We start from the raw sequence: 19,995 nt of genomic DNA on the forward strand, positions 1-19,995 counted from the left end.
CAATGTAGAAAATTGTAAAAATAAAGAAAACCCTGGAATGAGTAGCTGTGTCCAAACTTTTGACTGGTACTATATGTGCTTATCATAAACCCTTAACCGTTTGCAATGTCTGATTGATATAAGGCATGTCTTTACATTATGTGACAGAGCTCATTGGCTGATTGTCACATTTCCTCCACCTTCTACGTGACGGACGAAGTGCGGAGGAAAAGCACTAAATAGTTATAGATTTACCACCTCCCTCAAAAGCATTTAAACACAAACACCAGGGTTTTACATAAGTATAACCAGGCTGAATGTTCTCAGGTATGGGAACCATAATAGCTCGCGGACGTTTTAGCTGACCAGAGTACTGACATTGCATTGCAGTAGGCCTACACAGGTAGAACACAGGAATGAGCAACATCACCTGAAACAATGAGAACTTGAACTCTGGCAATACTTGGAGTTTGTCAGAATTTGTGGGGTTTTGTTTGTCCACCCGCCTCTTGAGGATTGACCACAAGTTCTCAATGGGATTAAGGTCTGGGGAGTTTCCTGGTCATGGACCAAAAATATCTATGTTTTGTTCCCCGAGCCACTTATTTTTCACTTTTGCCTTATGGCAAGGTGCTCCATCGTGCTGGAGTCTTTGCCTCACTGTGCGTGCAGATGCACTCACACCTGCCTGCTGCCATTCCTGAGCAAGCTCTGTACTGGTGCTGCCCCGATCCTGCAGCTGAATCAACTTTAGGAGACGGTCCTGGCGCTTGCTGGACTTTCTTGGGCGCCCTGAAGCCTTCTTCACAACAATTGAACCGCTCTCCTTGAAGTTCTTGATGATCCGATAAATGGTTGATTTAGGTGCAATCTTACTGGCAGCAATATCCTTGCCTGTGAAGCCCTTTTTGTGTAAAGCAATGACACGTGTTTCCTTGCAGGTAACCATGGTTGACAGAGGAAGAACAATGATTCCAAGCACCACCCTCCTTTTGAAGCTTCCAGTCTGTAATTCGAACTCAATCAGCATGACAAAGTGATCTCCAGCCTTGTCCTCGTCAACACTCACATCTGTGTTAATGAGAGAATCACTGACATGATGTCAGCTGGTCCTTTTGTGGCAGGGCTGAAATGCAGTGAAAATGTTTTTGGGGCATTCAGTTCATTTGCATGGCAAAGAGGGACTTTGCAATTAATTGCAATTCATCTGATCACTCTTCATAACATTCCGGAGTATATGCAAATCGACATCATACAAACGGAGGCAGCAGACTTTGTGAAAATTAATATTCTCAAAACTTTTGACCACGACTGTACATATCCCAACCAGAAGCCATGGATTACAAGCAACAGCTTTCAAGGAGCAGGACACTAATCCGGATGCTTATAAGAAATCCCGATATGCCCTCCGACGAACCATCAAAAAGGCTAAACGCCAATACAGGATTAAAGATCGAATCCTTGCAAACTATCACGGATACAAAGGGAAACCCAGCTGAGAGCCGCCCAGTTACACAAGCCTACAGATGAGCTAAATGCCTTCTTTGTTCACTTCGAGGCAAGCAACACTGAACCACGCATGAGAGCACCAGCTTCTCCAGACGACGGTATGATCACGCTCTCCGTAGCCAATGTGAGTAAGACCTTTAAACAGGTTAACATTCACAAGGCCGCAGGATGGATTACCAGGATGCGTACTCAGATCATGCGCTGACCAGCAAGTGTCTTCACTGACATTTTCAAACCTCTCTCTGACACAGTCTGTAATATCTACATGTTTCAAGCAAACCACTATTGTCCCTGTGCCTACGAGCGCCAAGGTAACCTGTCTAAATGACTACCGCCCCGTAGCACTCATATCTGTAGCCATGACATACTTTGAAAGGGTGGTCATGGCTCACATCAACACCATCATCCCAGAAACCATTGACCCACTCCAATTTGCATACCGCCCCAACAGACCCAAAGATGACACAATCTATATTGCACTGAACACTGCCCTTTCCCACCTAGAAAAAAGGACCACTTATGTGAGAATGCTGTTCATTGACTACAGCTCAGCATTCAACTTCATAGTGCCCTCCAAGCTCTTCACTAAGTTAAGGGCCCTGGGACTGAACACCTCCCTCTGCAATTGGATACTGGACTTCATGATGGGCCGCCCCTAGGTGGTGAGGGTAGGCAACTACATATCCGCCACTCTGACCCTCAACACGGGGCCCCTCAGGGGTGCGTGCTCAGTCCCCTCCTGTACTCCCTGTTCACACACGACTGCGTGGCCGCATACGACTCCAACACCATCATTACGTTTTACGACGACACAATTGGTGGTAGGCTTGATCACAGATGACGATGAGACAGCCTATAGGGAGAAGGTCAGAGACCTGGCCGTGTGGTGCCAGAGCAACAACCGCTCCCTCAACGTGAGCAAGACAAATGAGATTATCATGGACTACAGGAAACAGAGGGCCAAACACGCCCCCCATTCACATCAACAGGCCTGTAATGGGGCGGATCGAGAGCTTCAAGTTCTCCTGTGTCCACGTCACTAAGGAACAACCATGGTCCAAACACACCAACACAGTCGTGAAGAGGACACGGCAACGCCTCTTCCACCTCAGTAGGCTGAAGTGATTAGGCATGAGCCATCAGATCCTCAAAAAGTTCCACAGCTGCACCACTGAGAGCATCTTGACTGGCTGCATCAGCGCTTGGTATGGCAACTGCTAGGCATTCGACCACAAGACACTGCAGAGGGTATTGCGTATGGCCCAGTACACCATAAATATGGTTTTACTGCAAAATGTACATAACGGAAAACACGGTAGTCGCACATTGCGCCTCTAGTGGCCCCCCGAGAGGTAAGATTTTTGAAGGTTAGTGAAACGTTGCTCTTTCTCCTTGGGCTTTCAAACATCTATACTCTAAGTGATATGTGAAGGGTATTTTCCCTCACATAGAGTTTTGTTTGACTTAATCTCAGAATGGCCATTGTTATATACTTAGAATAGATTAGCATAAAGGAGTTTGCAAGACAGACAAACAGATCTGTGACTAGACTAATGTACTGGTAATCGGATGCTTACGCTACTTGTATCCATCGTAGTGCTAGTCATCATTGAATAACACGGTCATAATTACCCTACATTGCCTTGTGTGCACTTGTTCATGTATGCTGTGTTATTGACAAGCATCTGGTCAATATGGTAACACCATCTGTAACAGGGACACACAGTGAAGGAAATAGCTGGGTTTATTTTGACAACCTCAGGGACTGGGCTTGTCTGGGCTTGGGCTCTGACCAAAGACACTTGTACAACAGTATGTGTCTGTTAGAAGAAAATGTATATATTTTTTCTCTTTACCTCTGCACACAACCACATGGTTAAAGAGTGACTTAACAGGAGCCTTGCTTGAGTGCACATTGACAGGTTTTTAGCATAGTTGGCTTTGGGATTCGTACCAGCGACCTGTCCCAATGCTGTTAATCACCTGCCGCTCCATATTATATTATATTATATTATATTATATTGAATCATGTCCTGAAAAGGAGATAGCTAACAATTACAGGTTACTGATCCAGAATCAGGTAAATTGAACAGAGAAAAGCTCAAGTTGATGGCAGTGAACCTGAAACTGATTTTAATTCAGTCAATACTTCATTAGAACTCTCGTCAGTGCCAAAGAAGTACTCTACAAGAAGAACTCAATGACACTGACCTTTCAGATCACCTCCAAAAGCTAGTTTCCACCACACAGTATTAACATTCACATGCTAATTGTATGATTTCATTATCTTCCTTTCTGCATCACAAGATTAAAGGGGATTTAAAGGAAGGGCTTTGCGGTTTATTTGTTTTATTTTTTAGCCCGTGTTTAAGCTGTGAGCGCTGATTACCATTCGAGATCAGGAATTATAAATGACAGTCACTCACTGACTCAAGATGTCAAATGCATTACAATAATCACCAAAGGAAATAGAGAATAACAATCTATTTTCTATTTTCTTTGGTGATTATTGTAACGCTGTTGACGTCCTGAGTGAGTGACTGTGTCATTTGTTTTATTAAGGTTAATGAGATAATCTGTAATATAATGACCGTAGGGTCAAGGTAGTGGTTACACTGAGTGGAGTGTTAGGCCAGACTGGTTCATTTCCTGGATACCTAAAACTGTGTGCCTGTGTGTACAAGACAGTGTTTGTGCTAAACCATTGAGCAGTAGAAAAAATGTGTCACTGACAGGTCAAATTGTCCACTTATTTCCTGCTAATCTAAGTCATATGTGTCGTGGCCAGAGAAATAGCAAAAGAGAGAGAGGGAGTGAGTGAGAAAGAAAATGTGAGAAAGATCCCTCTTTTGTGGTTTTGGCTAGATGGAGTGCAGCTATGGACAGTGATGACTTACATACTGTAGCAGGTAAGGAGAACAAAAGTATCAGGTTAGGATAATTAGGTTAAGCTTAGAAAAAGGGGTAGGGTAAGATAAAATGCTACAATTGTCCGCGACGCGAATCGAACATGCAACTTGGTCCATAGCTCTACTCTATCTATCCACAACTCTCGTTGGTGAAGTGTAATACAAAGACGGAAAATGCCAGCTATCAAACTGGTGCCTAAGGCTATATTGTACCAATTTGTTTGATAGCGTCTCATATCTGGACACTATCAACACAAAAATAAATATTTGAAGTCATCATTATGATGGATGACCGTCTTAGATGTCACAGATGTTGCCCATGGAAAGATAATGTTTGCCTGTCTGATTCCATCCATACCACCTTCAGACAATGTTACAGCAATGTTTTATTGGTTTTGAGAGTGAAGAGTGAAGAGATTCCTCAATCAGGGCTAAGTCTCCTATTTCATTGAAATGAGAAACGGACTAGAAATGTGGAGGGTTGATGAGGAGTGTGTCACTAAGGCACACTCCTCATGATCTTTTGACCAATCAGATCAGCTCTGATAAAGTTCTGATGTGAAAAGATCTAATGTGATTGGTCAAAATACCAATTAGTGGGAAAAAGATCACAATTGGGCTGCGTGTCTAAACACAGCCTTATGCCCTCATATCAGTCCTTATCGAACACAGATAACAATTGTGCCCTGCAACTGTCAAAAAGCATTTATTGTCTTGCTTGCTTGTACTGTAACAGAACATGTCATGTATTGTATGATCTTACTATGGTAATTTTCTGAAATGTTGATTAGCCATTGTTTAGGTATGTCAAGTAATTGTTGTTATTAGGCCACTTTGACCTGAGAGAATTGTACAATCTGCCCAGTAGCCTAATATTGAGAGAACTGCCCTGAATCTGAATCTTGACTGTCTGAATCATATTTGTACTAAACCACATTAAAGTGAGAGAAAAGTACAATCAGCCCAGTCTACAGTATAATCTCTATTCTCTGTACATGAACTATATACATGCATTGCACATTTATAAGCACATCATGAACATGACTATATACAGTTGAAGTCGGAAGTTTACATACACCTTAGCCAAATTCTGACATTTAATCCTAGTAAAAATTCACTGTTTTAGGTCAGATAGGATCAGCACTTTATTTTAAGAATGTGAAATGTCAGAATAATAGTAGAGAGAATTATTTATTTCAGCTTTTATTTCTTTCATCACATTCCCAGTGGGTCAGAAGTTTACATATACTCAATTAGTATTTGGTAGCATTGACTTTAAATTGTTTAACTTGAGTCAAACGTTTCGGGTAGCCTTCCACAAGCTTCCCACAATAAGTTGGGTGAATTTTGGCCCATTCCTCCTGACAAAGCTGGTGTAACTGAGTCTGGTTTGTAGGCCTACTTGCTCGCACACATTTTTTCAGTTCTGCTCACACATTTTCTATAGGATTGAGGTCAGGGCTTTGTGATGGCCACTCCAATACCTTGACTTTGTTGTCCTTAAGCCATTTTGCCACAACTTTGGAAGTATGCTTGAGGTCATTGTCCATTTGGAAGACCCATTTGCAACCAATATTTAACTTCCTGACTGATGTCTTGAGCTATTGCTTCAATATATTCACATAATTTTCCTCCTCGTGATGCCATCTATTTTGTGAAGTGCACCAGTCCCTCCTGCAGCAAAGCACCAACGCAACATGATGCTGCCACCCCTGTGCTTCACGGTTGGGATGGTGTTCTTCGGCTTGCAAGCCTCCCCCTTTTTCCTCCAAACATAACGATGGTCATTATGGCCAAACAGTTCTATTTTTGTTTTATCAGACCAGAGGACGTTTCTCCAAAAAGTACGATCTTCGTCCCCATGTGCAGTTGAAAACCGTAGTCTGGCTTTTTTTATGGCGGTTTTGGAGCAGTGGCTTCTTCCTTGCTGAGCGGCCTTTCAGGTATGTCGATATAGGACTCATTTTACTGTGGATATAGATACTTTTGTACCTGTTTCCTCCAGCATCTTCACAAGGTCCTTTGCTGTTGTTCTGGGATTGATTTGCACTTTTCGGACCAAGGTATGTTCGTCTCTCCTTCCTGAGCGGTATGACGGCTGCGTGTGTCCCATGGTGTTTATACTTGCATACTATTGTTTGTACAGATGAACGTGGTACATTCAGGCATTTAGAAATTGAACCAGACTTGTGGAGGTCTACAATCTTTTTTCTGAGGTCTTGGCTGATTTCTTTTGATTTTCCCATGATGTCAAGCAAAGAGGCACTGAGTTTGAAGGTAGGCCTTGAAATACAGCCACAGGTACACCTCCAATTGACTCAAATTATGTCAATTAGGCTATCAGAAGCTTCTAAAGCCATGACATAATTTTCTGGTATTTTCCAAGCTGTTTAAAGGCACCATCAACTTAGTGTATGTAAACTTCTGACCCACTGGAAGTGTGATACAGTGAAGTAATCTGTCTGTAAACGATTGTTGGAAAAATGACTTGTGTCATGCACAAACTATAGTTTGTTAACAAGAAATTTCTGGAGTGTTTGAAAGATGAGTTTTAAAGTTTCCAACCTAAGTGTATGTAAACTTCCGACTTCTACTGTTGCTACATAGAGCATTATTAGAGCTTATCTTCTACAAGGGGTGAATTCTAATGTCGGATTTTCACTTAGTCATGCATTCATATCAATGGGAGCGAGACTAAGTGAAAATTTGACAAGTGAAATTTAGGATTTGTCTCAAAATAGTTTTTTCTAAGTTGTTTACTCATAGTTTTCTACTCCTCCATAGCTGAATTCGTCCGGCCTACTGACTATGCCCCGGAGTCCCACGTCCAGTGAGGATGAGATGGCCCAGAGTTGTTCTGACTACTCAGAGGACTCCGCCTCTGACAGCTCCCGTGAGGAGACCATCTACGAGACCATAAGAGCCACCGCCGAGCCGGCCCCCGGACACATGGACGACATACACACTCACTCCCTGGTCGTCCGCATCGCCATCCCCGACCTGCAGCAGACAGTGAGTGTGTGTGTGTGTGTGTGTGTGTGTGTGTGTGTGTGTGTGTGTGTGTGTGTGTGTGTGTGTGTGTGTGTGTGTGTGTGTGTGTGTGTGTGTGTGTGTGTGTGTGTGTGTGTGTGTGTGTGTGTGCATGCTTCCCTATGTTTACTCAGGAATGTGTGTGAAGGAGTTGTATGTTTGTATGAGCCATAAAGACCCTATTGTTTGATATACCAACTTATGGGTTACCTTTTGAGGGTTTTTTACACCCATTTTTCTTTTTAAAGGATAGAACTGTTTACTCCTAGACTCATAGACCGACTCATAGGTTTTGAATGTCTGGCTTGCAAAAGAAGTCTTAGATTACACTTGCTAACATCCTCTCTTTCTCTCGTTTCCCTTTGGTATAATGCCTTTGATTTAAGCCAGCTCTGGCCATCCATTATCCTGGCTGTGCTGCATCATTTCACCTGTTGGAGAACACACGCTGTGTGAACAATCTGTGGGCGTTGTATGGGCGTTGATGTGTGTATCTCGCAAATGTATGGGGACATTAATGTCGCTCTGCATTCCTCTCTTATTACCAGACCTGGCTTCAAATACTATTTAATATAATTTCAAATACTTGAGCTGGGATTGATTGACCGTGCCTGGTGCAGCATCCCGGCGTCGCCTCTTCAGTGTTGATGTTGAGACTGGTGTTTTGCGGGACTTGTCAGGCGTCTGTCCAGTGTCTGTGTTCTTTTGCCCATCTTAATCTTTTCTTTTTATTGGCCAGTCTGAGTAATGGCTTTTTCTTTGCAACTCTGCCTAGAAGGCCAGCATCCCGGAGTCGCCTCTTCACTGTTGACGTTGAGACTGGTGTTTTGCGGGTACTATTTAATGAGGCTGCCAGTTGAGGACTTGTGAGGCTTCTGTTTCTCAAACTAGACACTCTAATGTACTTGTCCTCTTGCTCAGTTGTGCACCGGGGCCTCCCACTCCTCTTTCTATTCTGGTTAGAACCAGTTTGTGCTGTTCTGTGAAAGGAGTAGTAGACAGCGTTGTACGAGATCTTCAGTTTCTTTGTAGTTTCTCACATGGAATAGCCTTCCTTTCTGAGAACAAGAATAGACTAGCGAGTTTCAGAAGAAAATGCTTTGTTTCTGGCCATTTTGAGCCTGTAATCGAACCCACAAATGCTGATGCTCCAGATACTCAACTAGTCTAAAGAAGAACAGTTTTATTGCTTCTTTAATCAGAACAACAGTTTTCAGCTCTGCTAACATAATTGCAAAAGGTTTTTCTAATGGTCAATTAGCCTTTTAAAATGATAAACTTGGATTAGTTAACACAACATGCCATTGGAACACAGGAGTGATGGTTGCTGATAATGGGCCTCTGTACGCCTATGTAGATATTCCATGAAATAAATCTGCCTTTTCCAGCTACAATAGTAATTTAAAACATTAACAAGGTCTACACTGTATTTCTGATCAATTTTATGTTATTTTAATGGATTTTTTTTGTTGCTTTTCTTTCAAAAACAAGGACAAGTCTAAGTGACCCCAAACCTTTGAACTGTAGTGTGCATTTCAATTAAGTGATACTGCACAAAAAGTGGTTGTTTTCAATGTTATTTAATCAAGAAGAATATTTCATTTGCTGTGGCTGTTTTGTGTCTTTGCCTATAATTAAGTAAGTACCTTTTGATATTAATGTTTGAGGACAGGCTTTTGTTATTTATGGATTCCATATGGCAAGAACGCTTACAATTTCAGCAATTGAATCCTGCAAGATACAGTTCTTAAATATACAACTACCTTTCCTGCAAGATACTGTTCTTAATTATTCAACTATCTCTCCAAAGCGGAGATGCTGAAAACAATTCTTTGTCCGCGCTACAGTAGTCTGTATCGGTTCGCTAATACTAGTAAAGGCCCAGTTCACCCAAAACATTTAAAATGGTATATATATTTTTTTTTTATCCGATTTTAAAGGGGGTGCTGCAGCACCCTCAACACCCCTATTTCCCACAGCTATGGCAGCACCTATATCTTCACCACAGATTCTGTCAGACTTGGGCCCTGGCAGTGAATAATGGTTTTCCAATAAAGGCGTTTCACTAGAGCACACAAAGAACTATACATACCTCGGGCTAAACACCTAAACACCACAGGTAACTTACACGAGACTGTGGACGCTCTAAGAGACAAGGCAAGAAGGGCCTTCTATGCCATCAAAAGAAACATAAAAATCGACATCCCAATTAGGATCTGGCTAAAAATATTTCAGTCAGCTATAGAACCCAATGCCCTCTATGGTTGTGAGGTCTGGGGTCCACTCACCAACCAAGAATTCACAAAATGGGACAATAACCCAATTGAGACTGCATGCAGAATCCTGCAAAATATTCTTTGTGTACAACGCAAAACCCCAAATAATGCGTGCAGAGTATAATTGGGACTATACCTGCTAGTTATCCAGAAAAGAGCTGTTAAATTCTACAACCACCTAAAAGGAAGCGATGCCCACACTTTCCACCACAAAGCCCTCACCTACAGAGAGATTATCCTAGAGAACAGTCTGCTCAGCCCTCATCAATCTACACACAATATCCCATAATGACGAAGCAAAAACAGGTTTTACATTTTTTTTTGCAAATGTGTTAACAATATAAAACTATCACATTTACACAAGTATTCAGACCCTTCACTGGGTCTGTTGAAGCACCTTTGGCAGCAATTACAGCCTCGAGTCTTCTTGGGTATGATGCTACAAGCTTGGCACACCTGTATTTTGGGAGTTTTTCCCATTCTTCTCTGCAGATCCTCTCGTCCCACCTGACCAACTTCCGGTGAAATTGCAGAGCGCGAAATTCAAACTACAGGATTATAAATATTTAACTTTCATAAAATCACAAATGTAATACATCAAAATAAAGCTTAACTTCTTGTTAATCCAGCCGCTGTGTCAGATTTCAAAAAAGCTTTACGGCGAAAACACACCATGCGATTATCTGAGGACAGCACCCGCATACAAAACCATGAAAAACCATATTTCAACCAGGCAGGTGCGACACGAAAGTCAGAAATAGCGATATAATAAATGCCTTACCTTTGATGATCTTCTTCTGTTGGCACTCCAAAAGGTCCCAGTTACATCACAAATGGTCCTTTTGTTCGATAATGTCCTTCTTTATATCCATAAAAACTCAGTTTAGCTGGCACGCTTCAGTCAATAATCCACCCAGTTCCCTCCATCAAAATGCATACAAAATTAATCACAAACGTTACTAATAAACTTTTCCAAACAAGTCAAACAATGTTTATAATCAAACCTTAGGTACCCTAATACGTAAATAAAAGATAACATTTAAGACGGAGAATCGTTATTGTCTTTACCGGAGAAAAATACCAAAGAATGCACTCTCATTCACGCGCTTGGAAACACTACAGCCAAAATGGGAGCCACCTAGAAAAACTACAATTTCTGGCAAATTTTTCCAAAAACCAGCCTGAAGCTCTTTCTAAAGACTGTTGACATCTAGTGGAAGCCCTAGGAACTGCAATCTGGGAGGACTTCGCCTTATAATAAAAGTGACAGCCATTGAAAATAGTGGTAGGCTGAATTTTTGGGAGGGATGGTTTGTCCTCGGGGTTTCACCTGCCATATCAGTTCTGTTATACTCACATACATTATTTTAACAGTTTTAGAAACTTTAGAGTGTTTTCTATCCAAATCTACCAATTAGCTTCTGGGCTTGAGTAACTGGCAGTTTACTTTGGGCACGCTTTTCATCCGGTTGTAAAAATACTGCCCAATACCCAAGAGAGGTTAACTTCTTTGGGCTGCAGGGGCAGTATTGAGTAGCCCGGATAAAAGGTGCCCATTTCAAACGGCCTCGTACTCAATTCTTGCTCGTACAATATGCATATTATTATTACTATTGGATAGAAAACACTCTCTAGTTTCTAAAACCGTTTGAATTATATCTGTGAGTAAAACAGAACTCATTTTGCAGCAAACTTCCTGACAGGAAGTGGAAAATCTGAAATCGATGCTCTGTTCTAGGGCCTGCCTATAAATGTCCTTGATATTTATTAGTATACATGCACTTCATACGTCTTCCACTAGATGTCGACAGGCAGTGAGAGAAGAAATGGAGTGTATAACTTGATCTGGGGTCGAATAAAAGCTCTTGGCATGACGTGTCACCAGTTTCCTGTTTCCTGGAGCGCGCGAGAAGGGACCTGGTATTGCCTTCTGAAAAGCTGTCGTTATAGACGACTAATATCTCCGGCTTTGATTTTATTTGATAAATGTGACAATATCATCGTAAAGTATGTTTTTTCAATATAGTTTTATTAGATTATTGAAATTTTTTCGGGACGTTAGGCGTGTTGCTTTGTCTGCGTTTGTTCACGAAGGAGAGCTTCGCGCCACTTTGCTAGCTTTCCGTGCTAATTGACTGGAGAAGAGGACATTCTAAAACCAAACAACGATTGTTCCCGACAAAGGACCCCTTGTACAACATTCTGATGGAAGATCATCAAAAGTAGGACCCATTTTATGATGTTATTTCATATATCTGTCGTACATGTGTACTAGTAGTTTGCGCCCAGATTTTGGGCACTCTCTCGCTATAACGTAAGCTGGATTTCGTAATGAAGTTATTTTTAGAATTCTAACACGGCGATTGCATTAAGAACTAGTGTATCTATCATTTCCTATACAACATGTATTTTTTAGTAACGTTTATGAATAGTTATTTGGTCAGAATAGGTGATTATCATAAAAATATCCGGACATAATGGGAAAAAGCTGCTACGTTAGCACAATGTATAACCACTGATTTCAGCTCTAAATATGCACATTTTCGAACAAAACATAAGTGTATGTATAACCTGATGTTATAGGACTGTCATCTGATGAAGCTTATCAAGGTTAGTCAAAAATGATATATCTTTTGCTGGTTTGTTACGATCGCTAACTTTTGCAGCTGGTAAATGGCTTGTGTTTCTGGCTATTGTGGTAAGCTAATATAATGCTATATTGTGTTTTCGCTGTAAAACATTTAAGAAATCGGAAATATTCACATGATGCTTGTCTTTCATTTGCTGTACATCATGTATTTTTCAGAAATGTTTTATGATGAGTATTTAGGTATTCCACGTTGGTGTCTGTAATTACTCTGGCTGCTTCGGTGCTATTTGTGACGGTAGCTGTGATGGTAGCTGCAATGTAAAACTGATTTATACCTCAAATATGCACATTTTTCGAACAAAACATAGATTTATTGTATAACATGTTATAAGACTGTCATCTGATGAAGTTGGTTCTTGGTTAGTTAGGTTGGTTTTGTGCATGCTACCTGTGCTGTGAAAAATGTCTGTCCTTTTTTGTATTTGGTGGTGAGCTAACATAAATATACGTGGTGTTTTCGCTGTAAAACATTTTAAAAATCGGACATGTTGGATTCACAAGATGTTTATCTTTCAATTGCTGTATTGGACTGGATTTCTAAAAAATATATTTTGAATTTCGCGCCCTGCACTTGAGCTGGCTGTTGTCATAAGTGTACCGACGTCGGGCTTGCAGCCATAAGAAGTTAAACTCTGTCAAGTTGGATGGGGAGTGTCACTGCACAGCTAATTTCAGGTCTCTCCAGAGATGTTCGATCGAGTTCAAGTCCGGGCTCTGGCTGGGCCACTCAAGGACATTCAGAGACTTGTCCCGAAGCCACTCCTGTGTTGTCTTGGCAAGGTGCTTAGCGTTGTTGTCCTGCTGGAAGGTGAACCTTTGCCCCAGTCTGAGGTCCTGGGCCCTCTGGAGCAGGGTTTCATCAAGGATCTGTCTGCGATTTGCTCCGTTCATCTTTTACTCGATCCTGACTTGTCTCCCAGTCCCAGTCTCTGAAAAACATCCCCACAGCATGATGCTGCCACCACCATGCTTCACCGTAGGGATGGTGCATGGTTTCCTCCAGACGTGACGCTTGGCATTCAGGCCAAAAAGTTCAATCTTGGTTTCTTCAGAGCAGAGATTATTTTTTATCATGGTCTGAGTGTGCGTTAGGTGCCTTTTGGCAAACTCCAAAGTGTCTGTCGTGTGCCTTCTACTGAGGAGGGGCTTCCGTCTGGCCACTCTACTATGAATGCTTGATTGGTGGAGTGCTGCAGAGATGGTTGTCCTTCTGGAAGGTTCTCCCATCTCCACAGAGGAACTCTGGAGCTCTGTCAGAGTGACCATCAGGTTCTTGGTCACCTTCCTGACCAAGGCCCTTCAACCCCGATTGCTCAGTTTGGCTGGGCGGCCAGCTCTAGAAAGAGCCTTAGTGGTTCCAAACTTCTTCCATTTAAGAATGATGGAGGCCACTGTGTTCTTGGGGACTGCTGCAGAAATGGTTTGTCACCCTTCCCCAGATCTGTGCCTTGACACAAATTAGTGTTTATTCTAATATGTTTTTGTTAATGTTTTGTGTCTACTCACTTTTGCTAATTGTTCATTTCACTTGGTTTGGCAATGTAAACACATGTTTCCCATGCCAATAAAGTCCTTTTGAATTGGAGGGAGGGAGGGAACACCTACAATGAACAACTGTTTTTCTGTCCCTCCACTACTCAACACTCTCTTGCTTATACAATGTCCCTCTCTCACTTTTCCTTTGTCAGTCTCTGTTTATCTTTTGTAATCTTAACTGTTTCTTTTTCTCCCTTTCTGCCTCTGTCTCTCCCCTTTATCTTTCTCTCTATCTCTCTGCTCAGTCTTATAAATGGGAAACATGTTGTTTAAATATGGAACGGTTATGACTCCCTGTGGTTTGGGATAGTTGTGGACCGCATTATCTACCAAGATTATTCTCTTCGATTATAATCACAGTCGTGTACATCCCCCCAAGCAGACACCTCGACGGCCCTGAAAGAACTTAATTGGACTCTATGTAAACTGGAAACCACATATCCTGAGGCTGCATTTATTGTAGCTGGGGATTTTAACAAGGCTAATCTGAAAACAAGGCTCCCTAAATTTTGTCAGCATATCGATTGCGCGACCCGGGCTGGTAAAAATTCTGGATCATTGTTACTCTAACTTCCGCGACGCATACAAAGCCCTCCCTCGCCCTCCTTTCGGGCAAATCTTACCACAACTCCATGTTGTTGCTCCCAGCCTATAGACAGAAACTAAAACAGGAAACGCCTGTGCTCAGGTCTGTTCAACGCTGGTCTGACCAATCTTATTCCACGCTTCAAGATTGCTTCAATCACGTGGACTGGGATATGTTCCGGATAGCGTCGAACAACAACATTGATGTATACGCTGATTTGGTGAGCGAGTTAATTAGCAAGTGCATCGGTGATGTTGTACCCACGGCGACAATTAAAACTTTCCCCAACCAGAAACCGTGGATGGATGGCAGCATTCGCACAAAACTAAAAGCGCGAACCACTGCTTTTAATCAGGGCAAGGCGACCGGAAAAATGACTGAATACAAACAGTGTAGCTATTCCCTCCGCAAGGCAATCAAACATGCTAAGCTTCGGTATAGAGACAAAGTAGAGTCGCAATTCAACAGATCAGACACGAGAGGTATGTGGCAGGGTCTACAGTCAATCACGGACTACAAAAAGAAAACCAGCCCCATCGCGGACCCTGATGTCTTGCTCGCAGACAAACTAAATAACTTCTTTGCTCGCTTTGATGACAACACAGTGCCACCAACACGGCCTGCTACCGAAACCTGCGTCCTCTCCTTCAACGTGAGTAAAACATTTAAATGTGTTAACCCTCGCAAGGCTGCCAGCCCGGACGGCATCCCTAGCTGCGTCCTCGGAGCATGCACAGACCAGCTAGCGGGTGTGTTTACGGACATATTCAATCAATTCCTATCCCAGTCTGCTGTTCCCACATGCTTCAAGGAACATTGTTCCTGTTCCCAAGAAAGCTAAGGTAACTGAGCTAAACGACTATCACTCCGTAGCACTCACTTCCGTCATCATGAAGGGCTTTGAGAGACGAGTCGAGGATCATATCACCTCCACCCTACCTGATGCCCTAGACCCACTCCAATTTGCTTACTGCCCCAATAGGTACACAGACGACGCAATCGCAATTACACTGCCCTAACCCATCTGGACAAGAGGAATACCTATGTAAGAATGCTGTTCATCGACTACAACTCAGCATTTAACACCATAGTACCCTCCAAACTTGTCTTTAAGCTCAAGACCCTGGATCTCGACCCGCCCTGTGCAACTGGGTCCTGGACTTTCTGACGGGCCGCCCCCAGGTGGTGGGGGTAGGAAACAACATCGCCACCCCGCTGATCCTCAACACTGGGGCCCAAAAGGGTGCATTCTCAGCCCTCTCCTGTACTCCCTGTTCACCCATGACTGCGTGGTCATGCAACGCCTCCAACTCAATCATCAAGTTTGCAGATGACACTACAGTGGTAGGCTTGATTACCAACAACGATGAGACGGCCAACAGGGAGGAGGTGAGGGCCCTCGGAGTGTGGTGTCAGGAAAATAACCTCACAATCAACGTAAACAAAACGAAGGAGATGATCGTGGAATTCAGGAAACAGCAGAGGGAGCACCCACCTATCCACATCGACGGGACAGTAGTGGAGAAGGTGGAACCTCTTTAGGCTAGGGTCAGTATTTTGATGTTTGGATGAAAAATGTGCCCAAAGTAAACTGCCTATTCCTAGAATATGCATATACTTGGCAGATTAGGATAGAAAACACTCTACAGTTTCCAAAACTGTCAAAATATTGTCTGTGAGTAAAACAGAACTGATATGGCAGGCGAAAACCTGAGGAAAATCCATCCAGGAAGTGCTGTTTTTCTGAAACTACTCTTTTCTATTGCAAGCCTATCCTCCATTTTAAAGGGATATCAACCAGATTCATTTCCCTATGGCTTCCACAAGGTGTGAACAGTCTTTAGACATAGTTTCAGGCTTTTATTCTGAAAAATTAGCGAGAATGATCACATCGCGTCAGTGGATAGCCAGATGTCCTCAGATTTGTGTGTGTGCACGCGCCGGGAGCGAGACCTTTTCTTTCTCTCTTCTATTGAAAAGGCTACTCTCCAGGTTGAAATATTATCGATTATTTATTGTAAAAACAACCTGAGGATTGATTATAAAAAACGTTTGACATGTTTCTACGAACTTTACAGATACTATTTGGAATTTTTGTCTGCCCATCGTGACCGCACGAGCCTGTGGATTACTGAACAAAACGCGCCAACCAAATGGAGGTTTTTGGATATAAACAGAATCTTTATCGAACAAAGCTAACATTTGTTGTGTAACTGGGAGTCTTGTGAGTGCAAACATCCGAAGATCATCAAAGGTAAGTGATTAATTGTATTGCTTTTCTGACGTTCGTGACCAATCTACTTTGCTGCTAGCTGTTTGTAATGTTTTGTCTGCTGAGAGCTGTCCTCACATAATCACATGGTTTGCTTTCACCGTAAAGCCTTTTTGAAATCTGACACACCGGCTGGATTAACAACAAGTTAAACTGTGTTTTGGTGTATTGCACTTGTGATTTCATGAAAATGTTTAGTAATTTAATTTGAATTTGGCGCTCTGCAATTCACCCGATGTAGACGAAAATGATCCCGCTAAAGGGATCTGAGCGGCAAGAGGGTTTTAAGTTCCTCGGTGTACACATCACAGACAAACTGAAATGGTCCACCCACACAGACAGAGTGGTGAAGAAGGCGCAACAGTTGCCTCTTCAACCCCAGGAGGCTGAAGAAATTTGGCTTGTCACCAAAAACACACAAACGTTTACAGATGCACAATCGAGAGCATCTTGTCGGGCTGTATCACTGCCTGGTACGGCAACTGCTCCGCCCACAACCGCAAGGCTCTCCAGAGGGTAGGGAGGTCAGAAAAAAGCATTACCGGGGTCAAACTACATGCCCTCCAGGACACCTACACCACCCGATGTCACAGGAAGGCCAAAAAGATCATCAAAGACAACAACCACCCGAGCCACTGCCTGTTCATCCCGCTATCATCCAGAAGGCAAGGTCAGTACAGGTGCATAAAAGCAGGGAACGAGAGACTGAAAAACAGCTTCTATCTCAAGGACATCAGACTGTTAAACAGCCATCACTAACAATGAGTGGCTGCTGCCAACATACTGACTCAAATCTCTAGCCTCTTTAATAATTAAAAGTGGATGTAATAAATGTATCACTAGTCACTTTAAACAATGCCACTTTATATCATGTTTACATACCCTACATTACTCATCTCATATGTTTATACTGTACTCTATACCATCTACTGCATCTTGCCTATGGGGTTCGGCCATCGCTTATCCATATATTTATATATACATATTCTTATTCATTCCTTTACACTTGTGTGTATAATGTAGTTGTTGTGAAATTGTTAGATTACTTGTTAGATGTTACTGCATGGTCGGAACTAGAAGCACAAGCATTTTGCTACACTCGCATTAACATCTGCTAACCATGTGTATGTGACCAATAAAATTATATTTGATTTGATTTGAGGGGAGGGGTTATGAGAGGGGGTGAGTGTGTCACACAGTGGGTGGAAATCTTCAGGGTCAATTTGTATTGACCTACATATGAACCTGATGTAGTTTTGATGTAATGAACTTGGGCTTTGGTACAGAATGTAGAGGGAAAGGTGTGTGTGTGTGTGTGTGTGTGTGTGTGTGTGTGTGTGTGTGTGTGTGTGTGTGTGTGTGTGTGTGTGTGTGTGTGTGTGTGTGTGTGTGTGTGTGTGTGTGTGTGTGTGTGTGTGTGTGTGTGTGTGTGTGTGTGTGTGTGATCACACATGTATGTGCTAATACCCATAATTCCAGATTCATCAAAACTGAGTGCTCAGCTGTGGTATTTGATCACATGATTGGGTCACACAGTCCACTAGGAAAACTGACACGGTTGAATAATTCAACACGTCCCCACAGTACAACACACACACACACACACACAAATTACACAGTACAAGACCACAAATGAGGTCGTTTTGTACCCTATAGTGTTGAATAAATCAAAGTACTGGGATTAACTATTCCTCCTCTTTCATATATATTCAAATTACTTAGTTTACGTATTAGGTTGAATTACCATTCATTAATGTTGAGTAATCATATACTCATTATAATAGCATGGGCTTGTGAGTGCACTGGATGATTTCATTAGATCGGTTTATCGCTTGGTGACTGTTGTTTTAACATCAGTGGGCTGTGTGTGTGTGTTATCGAGAGAGAGAGAGAGACCATCCATTGTAAAAACATCCCATATCTATTTATGTTCCCTTTTGTACTATTTTGACATCGTTACAACACTGTATACAGCCATCATGTGACATTTGAAATGTCTCTATTCTTTTGGAGAGGAAAAATGTGCGTAATGTTTACTGTACATTTGTTGTTTATTTCACTTTTGTTTATAATATCTATTTCACTTGCTTTGGCAATGTAAACATACGTTTCTCATCCCAATAAAGCACTTTGAATTGAAGAGAGGATTACATGTATGTTGATGTATTACCCAGTGACAAAGTGCCTCTGCTTTTTCTTTCTATTCTATTCTCTTTCTCCATCCCTATACCACGCCTGCTGGGGTTGCACTTCAAACCCATTTCAGCCATTTCACTGTTCAATAGCTGCTTCACTATTTTATAACGTTTCTCCCGCTATGTTAACGTTCCATTTCATTACATTTAAAAAAAAAACATTTTAGTCATTTAGCAGACGCTCTTATCTAGATTGACTTACAGTATTGAGTTTTATACTTTTTTCGTACTGATCTCTTGTGGTAATTGAATTTGTGGGAATATTTTATTTGACTTTTGACTTGAACCCACAACCCTGGCGTTGCAAGCGCCATGTTTTACCAACTGAGGCACACAGGACCACATTATGTAAAGTTTCTCCTGAAACCTTTCTATTTACTGTTCTGAGATGCACTCCTGATGAAGCTGGGGCATAATGTAACATGATGGGAGATGTACGAGCAAAGTAACATACTGTACTGTTGCAATGGTCCTCAGCCAGGCGGAAACAGCCCATTGTCTCTCCACAGACAGGTACCAGACATCTGTTCCTGTACACCTCAACCCTTCCCTCCATCCCTCCATCTCCTCCTCACCTACTTGCTGCCAGCCAGGAGCGATTATGGGTAGAGTTCAGAGTGTTCATCAGCCTCAGTCTTTATCACAGGCACAGGTCCACTATCACCAGCTGAGCAGCAGATCCGGAGGTGAACACACAAACACACACACACACACACAGAGACAAACACAAACAAACAAACGCTGAATGACACGGCCCGTGGCCCATAATCCTCTCTGATTCAGCCAGGTCTGGCAGATGCAGCTGTTTTGCTTGTTTGTTCAGCTCTGAGGTAATCTGGCTGGGTGCAGGAGAGGGGTCAGTGGGGTGGTGTGGTGTGACTGAGTCATGCTGTACCCGCGCCATAGCTGAGGCTGTGGCACTTAGAGAAGATGTGGGACGTGTTTGTATGGGCAATGTTTTTTAAAGGGATAGTTCACCCAAATTACAAAATGATATTGGTTTCCTTACCCTGTAAGCAGTCTATGGACAAGGTATGACAGCAATCCATACAT

The 19,995-nt window shown here is 42.4% G+C and overlaps 1 protein-coding gene across 1 annotated transcript in view; it reads left to right on the plus strand.

Moving 5' to 3' along the window:
* The first annotated feature begins 7,205 nt into the window (after positions 1-7,205).
* The window catches only part of LOC120025092 (SH3 and multiple ankyrin repeat domains protein 2-like), a 167,776-nt gene continuing 154,986 nt past the window's right edge, over positions 7,206-19,995 (plus strand). Inside the window, exon 1 of the mRNA XM_038969526.1 lies at positions 7,206-7,409. Coding sequence (XP_038825454.1) covers positions 7,206-7,409 — 204 coding nt within the window. The remainder of the gene's footprint in view (positions 7,410-19,995) is intronic.

Source organism: Salvelinus namaycush, chromosome 30 (genome assembly GCF_016432855.1).
Source record: "Salvelinus namaycush isolate Seneca chromosome 30, SaNama_1.0, whole genome shotgun sequence".
NCBI classification, from domain to species: Eukaryota; Metazoa; Chordata; class Actinopteri; order Salmoniformes; family Salmonidae; genus Salvelinus; species Salvelinus namaycush.